The 17117-nt window shown below is 43.1% G+C and overlaps 2 protein-coding genes across 4 annotated transcripts in view; one reads left to right on the forward strand and one right to left on the reverse strand.

The window, feature by feature from the left end:
• LOC123767310 (uncharacterized) overlaps nt 1-17117 on the reverse strand; it is a 270450-nt gene that overhangs the window by 114311 nt on the left and 139022 nt on the right. The gene's annotated exons all lie outside the window — the stretch shown is intronic.
• Nucleotides 1-17117, forward strand: part of LOC123767309 (glutamate-gated chloride channel) — a 148761-nt gene that overhangs the window by 94320 nt on the left and 37324 nt on the right. For all 3 annotated transcript variants that reach the window (XM_069312932.1, XM_069312933.1, XM_045756877.2), the window contains exon 3: nt 10498-11592. In XM_069312932.1, the coding sequence (XP_069169033.1) occupies nt 10498-11592 (1095 nt within the window). The remainder of the gene's footprint in view (nt 1-10497; nt 11593-17117) is intronic.

Consider the following 17117-nt stretch of genomic DNA (forward strand, 5'->3'; position numbering starts at 1 on the left):
CTCCGACTCCAGCTGGGTATGGAGCGGTACTGGTGCTCCGACTCCAGCTGGGTATGGAGCGGTACTGGTGCTCCGACTCCAGCTGGGTATGGAGCGGTACTGGTGCTCCGACTCCAGCTGGGTATGGAGCGGTACTGGTGCTCCGACTCCAGCTGGGTATAGAGCGGTACTGGTGCTCCGACTCCAGCTGGGTATGGAGCGGTACTGGTGCTCCGACTCCAGCTGGGTATGGAGCGGTACTGGTGCTCCGACTCCAGCTGGGTATGGAGCGGTACTGGTGCTCCGACTCCAGCTGGGTATGGAGCGGTACTGGTGCTCCACCTACAGCTGGGTATGGAGCGGTACTGGTGCTCCACCTACAGCTGCGTATGGAGCGGTACTGGTGCTCCACCTACAGCTGGACACTGAACAATACGAATGATTCAAACATAAAGGATATTGGTTTACGGCTGACAATACATTTCTATAGAAATATATATTCATGTACATGCTGGCTACTGATAACAGTGAGCTGACACGGACCAGTAAGACACAGATGGAGACTTTGGTTTTGATCTTAAGTTACTTAACTTCTAGAGGGTTAGTTAGATCACCATGATATGTTTCTGACCAACCAACAAGTACATTTTAGTCCATGACTCAATCCAAGACTGAAGCACAAGTACATTTTAGTCCATGACACAATCCAAGACTGAAGCAAACACTTAAGTGTCTACACACCGACAACTGGGGTACCTGGTCACCAGTTTTGTTTACTCCTGTGTAGCAGCAGAACCTCTGCCGCCTCCTTCAGCTTTAATTTCAGTTTACTTCCAGAGAGCATTGTATTCCGTGAATGGTCCCGACTATTTCATGCTCTATTAAACTACCTTCTAGCGTTGAGTGGGTCTGGAGACCCTCACTTTAGATCCCACTGGGTTAGGGGGAATCTTTACTTTAGTTGCTCTTGTGTTTCAGGATGTTTTCCATTGTTCGGTAGGGAGAGCTAATTATTTGTTTCAATAGCAAGTTAAATAGTACCAGCAATAACAGCAGCAGACGAGCCAAGAGTTTCATGCACTAGTTGGCTGTTGAGCCTAATGCCTATCAACCTCCGCTGGTTGGCTGCCTATCAACCTCCGCTGGTTGGCTGCCTATCAACCTCCGCTGGTTGGCTGCCTATCAACCTCCGCTGGTTGGCTGCCTATCAACCTCCGCTGGTTGGCTGCCTATCAACCTCCGCTGGTTGGCTGCCTATCAACCTCCGCTGGTTGGCTGCCTATCAACCTCCGCTGGTTGGCTGCCTATCAACCTCCGCTGGTTGGCTGCCTATCAACCTCCGCTGGTTGGCTGCCTATCAACCTCCGCTGGTTGGCTGCCTATCAACCTCCGCTGGTTGGCTGCCTATCAACCTCCGCTGGTTGGCTGCCTATCAACCTCCGCTGGTTGGCTGCCTATCAACCTCCGCTGGTTGGCTGCCTATCAACCTCCGCTGGTTGGCTGCCTATCAACCTCCGCTGGTTGGCTGCCTATCAACCTCCGCTGGTTGGCTGCCTATCAACCTCCGCAAGGTTATTAAGGCTTCCGCAAGTGCTGACAGACCAACCAGGAAATATACTTAAGCTCCGGCCACAGTCCAGAGTTAAAATATTCTCTCGGTGTATATACACCGAGAGGCGGAGTATACCTCTATATACAGGGGGTATATATAGCCCTGTGTTTTACTCATAATATAGAAGCTGCAATTGCAATAGTAAATGTAAGTGTATAATTTAGGTCATTAAATAATGTAAACATTGCTGTAATTACACAGAGAAATCACAGTAACGTGATATATCAGTGAGAAAATCCTCATCACGACTACTGTGGAGTTTCTCATTTCTGTAATTACTATAATATTCGTTAAATATAATTTTAGTATTAATATTATGAATACAAAGTCCATTAAATACTGGTCAATAGGAATATACACTCCGCGATGTACTCCCCATTTCTCGTTGAATATACACACACAGTTTACCTTAGTCCTGGACCTTGCTCGGACAAAGTCAAATTACTCGCTGGTCAGTAAGGCATCTGGGGTTGATTGGCCCTAAACTCAACACTAAACCAAAAATAAAATCTGGAAAATGCAGTCGTTGAGGAAAGAACTATCCATAGCAGGGAGAGGGCAGTCGATGAGGTATCCGCATCATGGAGGGAGGTTTTTTTTGGATGAACCTGTTGACAGACTTGATTGCATGGATCAAATGTTGACATGTTTATTACGCGGATCAAAAGCGTCCATCCCACTCGCGAAGGGATGCTAATAGTGAGATTATGGTGTACACAGACCAACGATACGATCACATACTCTACACTTTCATGTGGGAAGCATCATATATCACTGTCTGTCTCTCTTCTCTCTCTTTCTCTCTCTTTTACATTGCTTTAGTGGGTTAACAAAAAACCGTAATGACCGGTTTCCTATGCACATCCAACCTTCCTGAGAACATCTTGCCTACCGATTGCCCTACTCCATACTGTGTAGTCTACACTCACCCTGCCACTTCCCGACACACTGTGTACTTCCAGCCGTTTACTGCCTACTGCATCAAGTAAATACTCAGAATCCTTTCAAAAATTCTATCTCAATTTCAGCTGCCACTCTCCTGAAGGAAACGCTTCCCGCTTTCTATTTGTACAAAATCGGTTTCTTAAAGACTTCTTTTTTACAGCCTTTTATATGACTGTTGATGTGGTTACGTGTGTGTGTGTGTGTGTGTGTGTGTGTGTGTGTGTGTGTGTGTGTGTGTGTGTGTGTGTGTGTGTGTGTGTGTGTGTGTGAGAGAGAGAGAGAGATCACCTTTTGGTATTCACCAATTTGTACATGCAAGACCGAGCAGATAGCTTTCTTACAATGCTCGGTTGAATAGTTTACTATTGTAATGAGTATCCATTTATTTTCTACATCACTTCTTCTATTCCAATTACTAGGCATAGCGAGAATGGGTCTGTTTCACAGGCTCTACAATTTTGAAAGTTAGATAATTCGACAATTTGTTTAGGGTACTTTACAGGGCCACCCAGATAGAATTATGTCCATCAAAACTTCTAATCAGTTTCGTTAAAAAATATTTGAATTTAAGTCCACTAGCATTTTGGTCCCTCTAAACAAGAATTAGTATTAAAGTAACAAACATTTCTCCTTGTGTCCACTGCTAGACATGATATAATCGCAGTGCAAACTTGGTCATCAGTATTCGTAACACTCGTATGGGATCAACAGTGACAGAGATAGTACCTTACCTTGAGGTGCTTCCGGGGCTTAGCGTCCCCGCGGCCCGGTCGTCGACCAGGCCTCCTGGTTGCTGGACTGATCAACCAGGCTGTTGGACGCGGCTGCTCGCAGCCTGACGTACGAGTCACAGCCAGGTTGATCAGGTATCAGTATACTATTAGTATCAGATATTATTGGCTAAAGACTTTTTCCAATTAATTCAATTCATTGACCGGGTTGGCTGCAATACAATATCAGAGAATATTGTCATGCAGATGTGAGTCATGTGTACATTATATTTTATTAAATAAAATGGAGTTTCCTTAATAAACGAGTATTTGGTCAAAGTCTTGACAATAAACTCTAATATTAATCGGTCTGCTAAATATACGACAAGAAACATTTCCTAAAATTTTAAACGTGTTGATATTTTGATTTGATATGTCAGTTTCTCAGGTTAATAAGTCCTTTAAAGCCAAAGTGATAAGGTGTGAAGACGACATTACCAAGAGGGCTTGTTGATATGAAGGAATAAATCAGTGCCCACGTTAGGCTGATGATACCATCAACCATGGGGACCTGTGTGTGAGGACGGTCCCCGGGGGTACAGGTACCTAGACCCACCACAGGGCGACTCAGGCAAGTGCTTGTTACAGGTGTGAGGTCCACCTGAGTGACAGGTGGACAGGTACCTGAGTGGCAGGTGGTATAAGGATGTGGAGCGGCTGTGTTGAAGGGAGATAAACTCCTGGTTATTGGCAAGAATTTTACAGAATGGAACTAGGGGTGGAGTGAAGGCAGGTACTTGGGTATATGTGAGAAGCTACGGCGATGAAGGGATTCTCAGCCCCGCTCCTGTGCCAGGTAAGTCCACTACGGGCTCACCATAGCCCGTGCTACTTGGAACTTGTTCCGAGTAGCTGAATCTATAACGATAACAGCGATGAAGGGAGACACTGAGTTATGGGAGAGGTGGTGGTGGGAAGGAGAGATGGAAGGTAGGGGAAGAGGTTATGAGGGATTGAGAGAGAATGGGTAAGAGAGAGGCTGGGTGAGAGAGAAGGAATGAGAGAAGCTCTGCATATATTGATCCTATTTGCTGGTTGTCACGGTGAGAGCAGGCAGAGGTCTCGACCCTGGGATTACTTCATTGTTTTTCTCGGCTGTTGGTGTTGGCACTCAGTTGGTATTAACTTGCAGGTCGTGTTGGCAATCAGATGTGAAGGCTTTAGACAGCTGTTGTGTGTAGTACTCGCCCTCAGATGCTTCACGATGGTAGACAGGCTCAGGATACAACACTGCGTACACTTTTGGCTGTTTTCATTCGAGAGCTGACACCAGTAATCATCGTCCAGATGAATTCGACTTCGAGCATACGAGTTCAATGGTCCTCCATTTACCCAGAGGGAAGATGTAAGACCTGGCGGACAGCTAGAAGCCGGAGTCAGACAACAATCACTTCACCCTAAGGGAGCCGGTCGGTCGAGCGGACAGCACGCTGGACTTGTGATCCAGTGGTCCTGGGTTCGATCCCAGGCGCCGGCGAGAAACAATGGGCAGAGTTTCTTTCACCCTATGCCCCTGTTACCTAGCAGTAAAATAGGTACCTGGGTGTTAATCAGTTGTCACGGGCTGCTTCCTGGGGGTGGAGGCCTGGTCGAGGACCGGGCCGCGGGGACACTAAAAAGCCCCGAAATCATCTCAAGATAACCTCAAGATAACCCTACCTCTCGCCGCTCCCTACGATTAAGGGGGTTAGGTGAACCGTAGAATGAGGTGTACCCACACTAATTATTATTTAGATTTTTCCATGTAAACTCAGTATAGCATTGTCAGTTCTACAGAGTTTACTCCTGAATATGTCACATTGCTGACGGAACGTCGAACAATAAAAATGCAAAGATTAATTGATCTAGTGCTTCTTCACCCTCCAGATCGAAGAAGATATTTGCGTTAAATGGAAAATATCCAGAAGAAAATTAATAATAGTTACAATGCTGTTGTGTTTAATGACATTATATATTATATATATATATATATATATATATATATATATATATAATAATAATAATATCTCAAACAGGCACAGGAAATTTTAAGAAACAAAAACAGTATCCTGGTTATTGAAGATAATGTGCAGGGTTTTTGTGATATACATACTAGAATGGAGACAGTTCTTAGTGCCACTTAACCTAATGAGAAACTGGCTATATAGCTATGAATAAGATATGCTAATTGCATGGCTCGTAGGGCAGTAAATTATAATAATATGCAACACAACAAGATTGCTTGCCATGTTGGCTGTGTGGTAGAGCAAAAAGACATGTCTTACTTGTTTACCTCACGTCTGTGGTAACTTCTCATACTGTTTCTTGTTATGTTGAGGTAATTCCTCCTCTACTGGGTAGTGGATGTTCATTTCTAATGTGTCTGACTCCTCTTGTGGAGACGAACATCATCGTTACTGCATATTGATGGAATCGAACGGTAGGTCTCTCTCTCTCACACACAACACTGAGAAAAGCTGCTTGTCTCAGTTCTTACAAAGCTAGCTGCCTGGCACTGAGAATGCCATAGGCTTCAAATACTCATCACTGCTCCTCCAGACAGTATATTACTGTTTGCTATCACAGACGACCAGAAAATGGTCGTTGGCATCGACATCTTTTACTGAGTAGTAACTTCCTATAACAAGGAAAAGCATTCTCGACTTTCTGTCAGTCTTCCAAAAAATTTTGTACAGGCATCCAGGTCAGATTAGGTGTGAATCCTCTGGTAATGTGGCTCTCTTCACTAGAGAGCTCCAGTTCATACAGCTTCAAACCGGCAAAGACCCTATTGACTGCAAAGTACCGAGGTCAAACACCCTAACCTAGTGACTCCAAACAATTACATATTGCTCCATAGCTTAATCGTAGCATTTCTCTGTGATACCTGTCGTCATACAACCCGTTCTTGCACTTGCTTATAGTCAATATCTTGCTAACGAATAAGTGCATATGTAACACTAATTTATTGTGAATATTTGAGTTTACCTTGAAAAGCTGAATAGAAAACCACAACCTAACCTAACCTTCTTAGTATGTTAAGATATTACAATTAATACTGAACCTATACCTATATTGACATTACAGCTTTATAAAAATAATAAAACAAAAATAAAATATTTAAATAAATTGTAAAGTAACTCAGGATATTGTCAAATTTTGTATAAAGTCTCTATTGTTTAATAAAACTGAGAGAAAAAGTTAGTGCCTTGAAAACAAAATATGGCTTCGGATGTGTCACATATGTACTTATTAATAAGCGAAATAGTGACTATAAGCAATAAGTCATATATGTGCTGTCATGTGCGAGAGCAGGTTGCGTCATCTCCTCCCGTATTTAGTATTAATTCACGTGATCTGTAATGCAAATGTTAAAGGAAATATCGACAGGCATCTTCTCCAAAATTATAAGCAAAAATAGAAGGTAATGTCATCCTCATTACATAAATGGATTCATACAAACATTAATATTCCTGGCAGTCTTTCACGCTGGTCGTGGGTAAGTCTGGCTCTCTAGAAGATTGTTAGTATGGACTGTAATATTGTAGAAGGTGGTAATGATGTATCGGTTGTCACGGATGGCTTTGGCACTCTGATGTTGATGTTCATGTCCCTTCTCTTCCCTCCCCCCCCCCCCCCCATTTATCTCTTTCTCTCTCTCTCTTTCCCTCCTCCTCTCTCTCCCTTCTCTCTCTCTCCCTATCTGTCCGCCCCCCCCCTCTCTCTCTCTCATGGAAACAAACTCTAGGGAACACCACTCAGACGTAATCGTCTCTAGAAGGAAATTAGGGACTAGCGTCAATCCGCAGATCGCACGATTTCAGCCCCTTAAACCCCTCCAGATCCTCACTGTAGCTTGCAAACCTGTTTGCAACTCTCGTTGTCTCAAATTGCCTTCGCACCATCCCATGTTACAAATGAAAATCGGTGCAGGCACTAACTCTGATTCAGTTTGTCCTTTTATGGCGTTCGCAGCACCATCTGAAATATAGACATAGTCTATACCTCGATGTTCTTTGCAATAGTTGTATCATAGCTTCACAGAATCACATGGTTTTGAAATGCAGCGTGCTGTTCCCAGCACGCCGCATTTTTGAACGTTGTCGTATGTTCTAAATGCTCTTATTACGTTTAATTCGTCCCGTCGGCACAGAGTTGTGTGCCGGCTTCAGATGGACTGTTGTAATGTTTCTCACCCGTAGTGCCACGCCCCGCTTGCACACCGCACCCCCTGTTTCATTGGTGCACAACATTCACCGTCAACCCCTTTCCATACTGTCATGCAATTCTCCAGATCGTGTCCTGTATTGCAGTAGTCAGTGCAGTAAGTTCACAATCAAATGGTCCAGGGTTCGATTCCCAGGTAAAACGCCACTTAAAACGACGTACCTCGATAAATCTAACTGACTTCCTGCCCTCGACAACGTTATTCCCCCAAAAATTCACACTGGCGCTTTCTGCTGCTGTGTCGAAAATATATTTTGAAAACCATAGTATTCTCTCCTACACCGTTGCTCGCCTCTCCATACTCTCCCACACCGTTCTGCACCATCGCTAACCGTTTTATATTGCCGCTTTCCGCTGCTGCACGCCACAGACACCTCCGTCAGGCTTGTGTGACAGGCGATGGTGCGGGAATATTACAAGTGTCAGCGGGCCCTGTGGTGGGGCGTCGTACCACATGACATAGTCCAGGTCGCTATCACCTCACCCGCCACACTAGTGCCGTGAGACACACAAAGAGAGAGGCGAGCAGATGGGTGGCTTGGATAATTGCAAAATAAAATGGTCAGCCATTTTGGCATTGCATAGCCAAAATGGCTATGCAATGTTCGAGATTCATTCTGGTTCAGTGCTGTAGATATTTAGGTTCTGGTACGAGGATGAAGTCTTAAGGTTCTGGTACGAGGATGAAGTCTTAAGGTTCTGGTACGAGGATGAAGTCTTAAGGTTCTGGTACGAGGATGAAGTCTTAAGGTTCTGGTACGAGGATGAAGTCTTAAGGTTCTGGTACGAGGATGAAGTCTTAAGGTTCTGGTATCAGGATGGGGTCTTAAGGCATCAGGATTTTAGATAAAAAGTATATAAACTTTTGAATTTAAACGCGTTTAATCACCTTTTCTTCGGAGTGTATTTTAATCTGGTCAGCTTATATCGCATAACTTTAATTATCACTTGATTGCGATACTTACCACCGAAGTCAGCGTGAAGACACAATAATACTACTTCACTTACATGGATATGAGAACATACAATAAGGCTCTTAAACACTTCCCTGATAACATTAAATGGTATATACTGTGTCACTTTGATTTTGTACAAATGATGTGTGCTTAACACAAAACTTTTTCCCGTCCTGAACAACACAAACCTAATTGATATTACAACAAGCCGCTCGGTGAATCATCAATAATTTCCAAATCACACACCTGAATGGTCCATCTCGTGGCATTTTTACTCCATTATTAATAATAATAGAGGTTGCACATATGTTATTCATTGCACCCTATAAAGGGAATACAAACTTTAATGAACGATTCAGTGATTCAGAATAAATATTCAGTTATTCAATGAGTTGTGAGTATTTAACCTCTCTCAATCACTTATCTATTTTGTGGTAACGAAACATAACTCAAATTATATTGACTTGGAAATTATCTTGAGCTGCTGAATTTTTAATTACTTCTTGTTTGCCTTGAAGCAGTAGTTGAGTGTGCTGATGATCACGCTTGTATTATTATTACTCCACGAGTGTAGTGGTCCTATAGAGTAGTGGTCCTGTAGTGGTGCTGTAGAGTAGTGGGTCCTGTAGAGTAGTTGGTCCTGCAGTGTAGTTGGTCCTGCAGTGTAGTTGGTCCTGCAGTGTAGTGGTCCTGTAGAGTAGTGGGTCCTGTAGAGTAGTGGGTCCTGTAGAGTAGTGATCCTGTAGAGTAGTGATCCTGTAGTGATCCTGAAGATTAGTGATCCTGTAGAGTAGTGATCCTGTAGAGTAGTGATCAGACCAGCTGTCGCACAACTGAATGGCCTCCGGACCCCATTTCCACCCATGATCAACTTTGTTTTCACCGCTTCCTAACACCTGATGCCTCTTTTAAATACAATGTAAATAAGTACCTGGCAAGTGGATGACTGTTCATGGATACATTATGTGGAAGGTCACAATTGGAATAAAAGCAACAATTGTAATCAAAGTTAGAACACATTGGGATACATCTGAACATAACCGTGTATCCGAACACATTAGGAGGAGAAGGGTGGAGGCAAATGGCTGTGGCCCACGTAAGTAATGCTTTCCATCCGCCTCAACAATACCTGAGTGATACTTACCTTTACTCTTATATACGTACTTGATGGGGTTCACGGCGGGGCCTGGATATCCCTCTCTGCCGCACTCCCTCCTTTTCTCTCTCTCTCTCTCCTTTTTTTTTTCTCTCTCTCTCTCTCTCTCCTCCTTTTTTCTCTGTTCTCCTCCCTTTCTCTCTCCTCCTTTTTTCTCTGTTCTCCTCCCTTTCTCTCTCTCTCCCCTCCTCCATTTTCACCCAACCAGTTGGGCTGGACGGAAGAGCAACGGTCTCGCTTCAGGCAGGTCGGAGTTCAATCCCCGACCGTCCCAGTAGTTGGGCACCATCCCCCCCCCGTCCCCATCACAAATCCTTAGCCTGATTCAATCCCCAGTACTTTGTAATCGTCATAGCTTGGCGCTTTTTCTGATAGTTCCTTTTCCTTCTCCTGTTATCTCTTTCTCCCCTCCTTCCCATTCACTCTCCCTCTCTCAATCGCTCTCGCTCCCATTCTCTCTCTTCCTCTCTCTCTCAGAACATTCAATATTCTCTCAGAAAAATTCACAACATTGCCATGTTAATAATACTTATGTAACTTTGATGCAAAGCTTAACAACATTTTCGTTGTGATTATCAGCTAAATAAGTTATTGAAAAACTCTATGGAAGATTAAACCACCATTTTAAGACTTTATACGAGTTGTTAGTTGTCGCAATGGGAGCCAATCTTACTTAGAGAGGGGGCATAGGGGACCAACCCCGACCCGCCTACAACATTTCCCATACAGATACAAATTACCATGCAGAGTTGTGTGAGCCTCATGTATCTGGCCTCCAACCATGGACAGACATTACTTTGTTCATATACATGATAGCAATGAAAATATATTTTTTTCATATAAATTATATAGTTCTTTTTTGTTTCCTTACAGGATGGACTGTGATGAAATGTGTGCCTTCGGAGATGTAAGTGTGGGCGAGTCTACAGGCTTGGGCGAGTCCGAAACATTGGGCGAATCCCGAAGCCTGGTAGAGTCCGTAAGGTTGGACGAGTCCAGGAGCTTTGGTGAGTCCAGAGTCTTGGGCGAGTCCAGAGACTTACACGAGTCCCAAAACCTGGGCGAGTCCAGTGGCTTGGGCGAGTCCAGGGGATTGGGCGAGTCCAGAGGCATGGGCGAGTCCAGAGGCTTGGGCGAGTCCAGAGGCTTGGGCGAGTCCAGAGGCTTGGGCGAGTCCAGAGGCTTGGGCGAGTCCAGAGGCTTGGGCGAGTCCAGAGGCTTGGGCGAGTCCAGAGGCTTGGGCGAGTCCAGAGGCTTGGGCGAGTCCAGAGGCTTGGGCGAGTCCAGAGGCTTGGGCGAGTCCAGAGGCTTGGGCGAGTCCAGAGGCTTGGGCGAGTCCAGAGGCTTGGGCGAGTCCAGAGGCTTGGGCGAGTCCAGAGGCTTGGGCGAGTCCAGAGGCTTGGGCGAGTCCAGAGGCTTGGGCGAGTCCAGAGGCTTGGGCGAGTCCAGAGGCTTGGGCGAGTCCAGTGGCTTGGGCGAGTCCAGTGGCTTGGGCGAGTCCAGTGGCTTGGGCGAGTCCAGTGGCTTGGGCGAGTCCAGTGGCTTGGGCGAGTCCAGTGGCTTGGGCGAGTCCAGTGGCTTGGGCGAGTCCAGTGGCTTGGGCGAGTCCAGAAGCCTGGGTGAGTCAAGAGGCTTGCACGAGCCCAGAGGCTTGCTTGAACCCAGAGATTTGCTCAAGTCCAGAGACTTGCGCGAGCCCAGAGGTTTGCGCGAGTCCAGAGGCTTGGGCGAGTCCGGAGACTTTGGTGAATCTAGAGATCTGGGTGAATCTAGAGACCTGCGCGAGTCCAATGGCGTGGACGAGTCCAGATGCTCTGAGAGAGGCACTGGAGTGTTGAGACGAGTGAATGCACGGAGCTGTGCAGCCATGGGAGGCGACGCGAGTGTGTCCAGGGTCGCAGGTGTGGGCAAAGGAATGAGTGTGAGACGTCTGGTCATCGTGATCTTCACGCTCCTGGCAACCTTCTGGTGACTATCACTTGCATGAGTTTTTGTGTACGATTTCTTAGTTTATTTTTTTAGATTATATACTCCAGGCTGTAACCTCTGTCGAGTTGTCACATTCATTTTAAACTTTCTCATTGGATATTTAGATGCATTTTGGCTTTTGTGATCTCTAAGTCTAAGTTTAGTTCATTGTATTCTGTTTAAGCACTATTTATCTTCCTCTATCAGTCAGATGATCCAGTTTTATGATATTTCAAATGTCTAACTACTGCAGGCACTTCCTATTGGCCTCATTGCCTATAGTTCATTTTAGTTTTACGAAACCATTTCAAGAATTATTTCCAACATTTCTACAGGTTGCGCTCAGATATTCACAGTGAATTACAGAAACAATTTTGTATATATTAATACTCGCAACTCACTCATTTTTGCAGTAAATTCTTTTAGATAACTGTAGATCTCTGAATTGACTCCATATTACATTCTTTACATGTCTTAGACGTCTTCGACGGTTTTATCTCACTTGAATGGGGTTTAATACCCATAATAAGAACAAGAAGACTATCAACTTCCTCATGAAGAACTCTCCTGAAACCAACAAAACTCCTTGAAAAAGACATATTTTCTATGCTTCACATGCCCACTTGGGGACTAGGCCCCAACGAATTCCATGTATTGGCAAGACAATAACATCCCTTTCAAGATGCCGGACAAATAAGCAGCAAGGACCTATAAAAGAACATATAATCTCTATACATAACCAGATTATCACCAGAGATACACTTACTAACAACTCCAAAATAATCGACAGATACAGCGACAACAGAAGACGATTTCGGCGAGGCATTATACACAAAGCAAACCAAGCCACACATCAATAGCCAACTAGCACAAAATTACACTGCCAAATCCAGGCGATGAGTCACAATAACGTGGCTAAACTATGTTGACCAGACCACACACACTAGAAGCTGAAGGGACGACGACGTTTCGGTCCGTCCTGGACCATTCTCAAGTCGATGAGAATGGTCAAGACCATCGACTTGAGAATGGTCCAGGAAGGACCGAAACGTTGTCGTCCCTTCACCTTCTAGTGTGTGGTCTGATCAACAATACACTCTGCCAACTTCCAGTACAGGACGGAACATGCAACATAATGCCCCAGCCATCATGCAATCATCAGTGACAATATACAGTGGACCTACAAGTGAAGTGCTTCTTCACCACATCCCATTCACCTCATCACCTTCACCTCATCCTCGGATACATATCCCACAGGAAGGCAATTTGTAATCTTAAGGGCTGTTCATGCCCGTGCCACCTCTTGGGTGACAATCTTCATCAAGCAATCAATTTATAATCATTCCAACTCTGCCTCTGAGAATGTTACAAGAGTTATCGAAACACTCTTAGCGTCAGGCTAAATTTAACTGAAAACGAAATTTGGAGAGTTAATTTTTAAATTTTTATCTAAAGTGAAGAAAAATGTAAGAAAAATAGAAAAGCTTTGTGCTAGAATAATTGATCTTACCCTTTCGCTATCGAGGGTAAGTAAGAAAATTAATAGAATCCTTGTAGTTCAAGAATAAAAGTTTCCATTATATAGTCAGAGTAAATTATCCATCATGATATCTAAACAACCCATTCCCAAGCCAACCAAGTCTATTTGGTTCACAGTTCATAAACATCTTGACAAAAGCCTCAAACATTTCTTTACATCCTTAAACATCCATTCAGCTGTTTTTAAATGTGTTTTTTTTTTTAAACTACTCAGCTTACGTTTTCAGAATAATCCTTTAATGCCTGTTTTTGTATTCTTAGTTATTCCCAAAAACATCTCTCGTGCACTTTACTTGATGTTACATATCATTCTTTATATTCACTTTAAACGTAACTTTAAAGTATTTTCTCAAAAGGTGTTTTTAAATTATTCCTGTTCAGCCATTCCTTAAATATCCAATCATGGTATTTATTTCAGAAGCTTGCACCCTTTAATACATGCCTCATACCCTTCATATGTTTTTACACCCCATTAAATAACGGTATAAGTAACATTCCATTTCTTAATCTATGACTGCGCTCCATTTCTCGGTCTGCTGTCTTTATATAAACGTTTATATTCATATAAACTTCCACAACCAATGTTTGACGTATTAACAGATATATTTTTGTGATTAATCAGTCTTATTCCAACAGAAGCGTTCTAAATATATATATGAGGATATTAATTACAGTAATAATAATAATAGTAATAAGCTCGCCTTACAAGTAATTATACAAAAAGGGTTTACCAAAGTAATCCATCAAAAGTAACATATGAAATAAATTATGAATACAAATGTAAATTCTGAGAATAATTACACTGAGTAATCTTACATAAAACGTGTAGTTATTACTTGCAACGATAGCCTCATAAACAACAATAAATTGTGTTAATATGAAAGATAATATTACTGCCATGTTATCACCATCTACATCACTGTTACAATCACCACCATCTTGAGGTTATCTTGAAATGATTTCGGGGCTTAGCGTCCCCGCGGCCCGGTCCTCGACCAGGCCTCCTTTTTGTTACAAACCCCCAGGATGCAGCCCGTAGCAGCTGTCTAACTCCCAGGTATCTATTTACTGCTAGGTAACAGGGGCATAAGGGTGAAAGAAACTCTGTCCATTGGTTTCTGCCTCCACCGGAGACCAAACCCGGAACCTCAGGACTACGAATCCGAAGCGCTGTCCACTCAGCTGTCAGGCCTCCAGCTTATTATCATGATCCTTATAGTCACCTTCATCACAATCATCATCTCAAACGTTATCACAATCATTAAAATCATCACCAAAATTTTCACGATCATTAAAATCACCATCCACATCCCTATATAGCGTCAATTCAGTCACCATTGTCATCATCTTTCTCGTCATAATACTAACATAACTAGCAACAATCATCCAGAACGGCATCATCTCATTAGTATGATAAACACCTACTTTATCCTCCCAAAAAGTCAAACTTTATCCCCATACTTTCCATGATATACAATATTAACCTTTCATTCGGTAATTTTTTTTTAAATTGAGTGAGCATCATCATGGAGTGACGCGTGGACATTTGGTATCTATTTCATAGCTTTATGGTTAGGTTATTATTAGTTTGTTGTATTTCATGTGTTGGTAAATAAATTAATAAATTTAATCACTTGAAAATCATTTACATAATTTCAAGAAAGTTTGCTGTTTAAGGGACACGCTGCGATTTTAAAGCCATATTTTACAGGATATATTTATTTTACAGCGTAAAATTGTAGTTATTGTGTACACAAGATATATTATTACTATTAGTATTATTATTATAGTTACTATGTAAAAGACACATCGAACACGTTATGTAGGGCAGACGTAACTCTGTATCTATGTATCTATATAGGTTAGATTAGCATTTTAATAGCACTACAATCACCTGTGGTTAATTGTTCAATAAATCCCTGAACTATATGTTTAACAGATCTCTCACCCTGTCCTTGGAGGACAGGAGAAAATGTATATATGGTGATTAGCATTGTAAATGTCTGGCCACGTCTGTGGTAGAAAATAATAATCCCCCCCCCCTCAAAAAAAAAAAACTTCTCGGAATGAAACACAAACTAGGGTACCCTGGCCAGACTTTGCACTCAGACCAACCCTGCTGAAAGCCAAGAAAGAATCCAGTTGGGACAGCCTTATTGTAGCCAAATAAGCCACCGCTTTGTTGGAGGCAACAACACAGTGATCCTGAGCAACTCAGAGCTGTATAGACTGCCCATGTAGGGGACTTCTATGTCTGCGACAGAAATACATCTTGATTTGCAGCAGCTCCGTATTGCAGTCGTCTTCTGCCTTGCTGATCCAGTCAACACTGTATGTAGGTGTATTTGCGGTTATGCAGATGCAGACGAATATGGATCGCATGGCCTTCACTGTGAAAAATAGAGTGGTTGGCATTCACGACATGACGAAGTCAACGATATCATTAAGAGGATCCTTGCATCAGCCCAGTGTCCAGCAGAGAGAGAGAGAGTTTTGCAATCTAGTGAATCGTAATTCTGTTAGATTTGCTAGACCAGATGGAATCACACTTCACCCATGGAAAAAATAATAGACAATTAGTGTGGGACTATACCTGCATATCCACCTTGGCTGCCACATACATCAACCCCTCTATCACCCAAGCAGGAGCCACGGCCACACACACAGACAATTCAACCAAGTACAGAGAAATAGATCAGTACAACTTCGAGACCCTTGGTCCATGGGGAGAGAGAGTGCAAGGTGGTTTCTCAAGGATCTTGATTCCAGGCTTAGATACCCTAGAGAGGCGACCTTTTTCTACCAGCGCCTCTGTGTGGAGATCCAGAGCCCACTGCATCCTCGGTTCCTGCCCGGTGCTGTAGGACTTTGAAGAAATCTAAAGCCTCTACGAAACAAGCTTCCTGTTATTTCCTCTTATTGTTCACATTTTGTAACCAATCAGCTATGTAACTGTGTACCTTGTATAATAAAGTATACAACATAAATAATAAAAAAGGGATGGTAGGAGAAGCAAATACTCAAACGTATACTTGGTCAAACGTCAAGTTTTTCTCTCAACACTCATTATTCTCTTCTCCGAGGCTATGGGTCCCTACAACTGCATCAGATGTGGTACCCCTATATACTAATTATTAATTTTTTATATTATAATAAAATAATACCAGTAATAATAATTATCAAATACTTGTAGTTATAAGAGAAATATGAATTTTTACTAATTATGTTTTAAACATATAATATTATATAAGTGCAATGCAGTGATTAGGCACATCTAAATCAGACTTCATGTTGAGCAGACCACACACTAAAAAGTGAAGGGACGACGACGTTTCGGTCCCTCCTGGATCATTCTCAAATCGATTATGATAAGGGAATGTTGTTGTTGTTGTTTTAGATTCAGCTACTCGTAACAAAATGTTTCAAGTAGCACGGGCTATGGTGAGCCCGTAGTGGACTTACCTGGCACAGGAGCGGGGCAGTGATAAGGGACTGATTGATTGATAAAGATTAAGCAACCCAAGAGGTGGTACGGGCATGAATAGCCCGTAAGTGATAAGGGAAGGAGGCAAGGCAATAAATAGGCAAGAGAGAGGCGAGAAGAAAATCATAGAGGAAGAAAAAGCAAGGCAAAAGATGGCCTTGCTCTAAGATTTTCTTCTCCACACCTCTCTTGCCTATTTATTGCCTTACCTCCTTCCCCTATTTTTGTTTTACGGGCTCACCATAGCCCGTGCTACTTGAAACTTTATGTTCTGAGTAGCTGATTCTAAAAACAACAACATTCCCTGTGCAGGCGATGAGTCACAATAACGTGGCTGAAGTATGTTGACCAGACCACACACTAGAAATTGAAGGGACGACGACGTTTCGGTCCGTCCTGGACCATTCTCACAATCGACTTGAGAATGGTCCAGGACGGACCGAAACGTCGTCGTCCCTTCAATTTCTAGTGTGTGGTCTGGTCAACAACATTCCCTTATCAT

The sequence above is a fragment of the Procambarus clarkii genome, chromosome 74 (assembly GCF_040958095.1).
Source record: "Procambarus clarkii isolate CNS0578487 chromosome 74, FALCON_Pclarkii_2.0, whole genome shotgun sequence".
Classification (NCBI taxonomy): domain Eukaryota; kingdom Metazoa; phylum Arthropoda; class Malacostraca; order Decapoda; family Cambaridae; genus Procambarus; species Procambarus clarkii.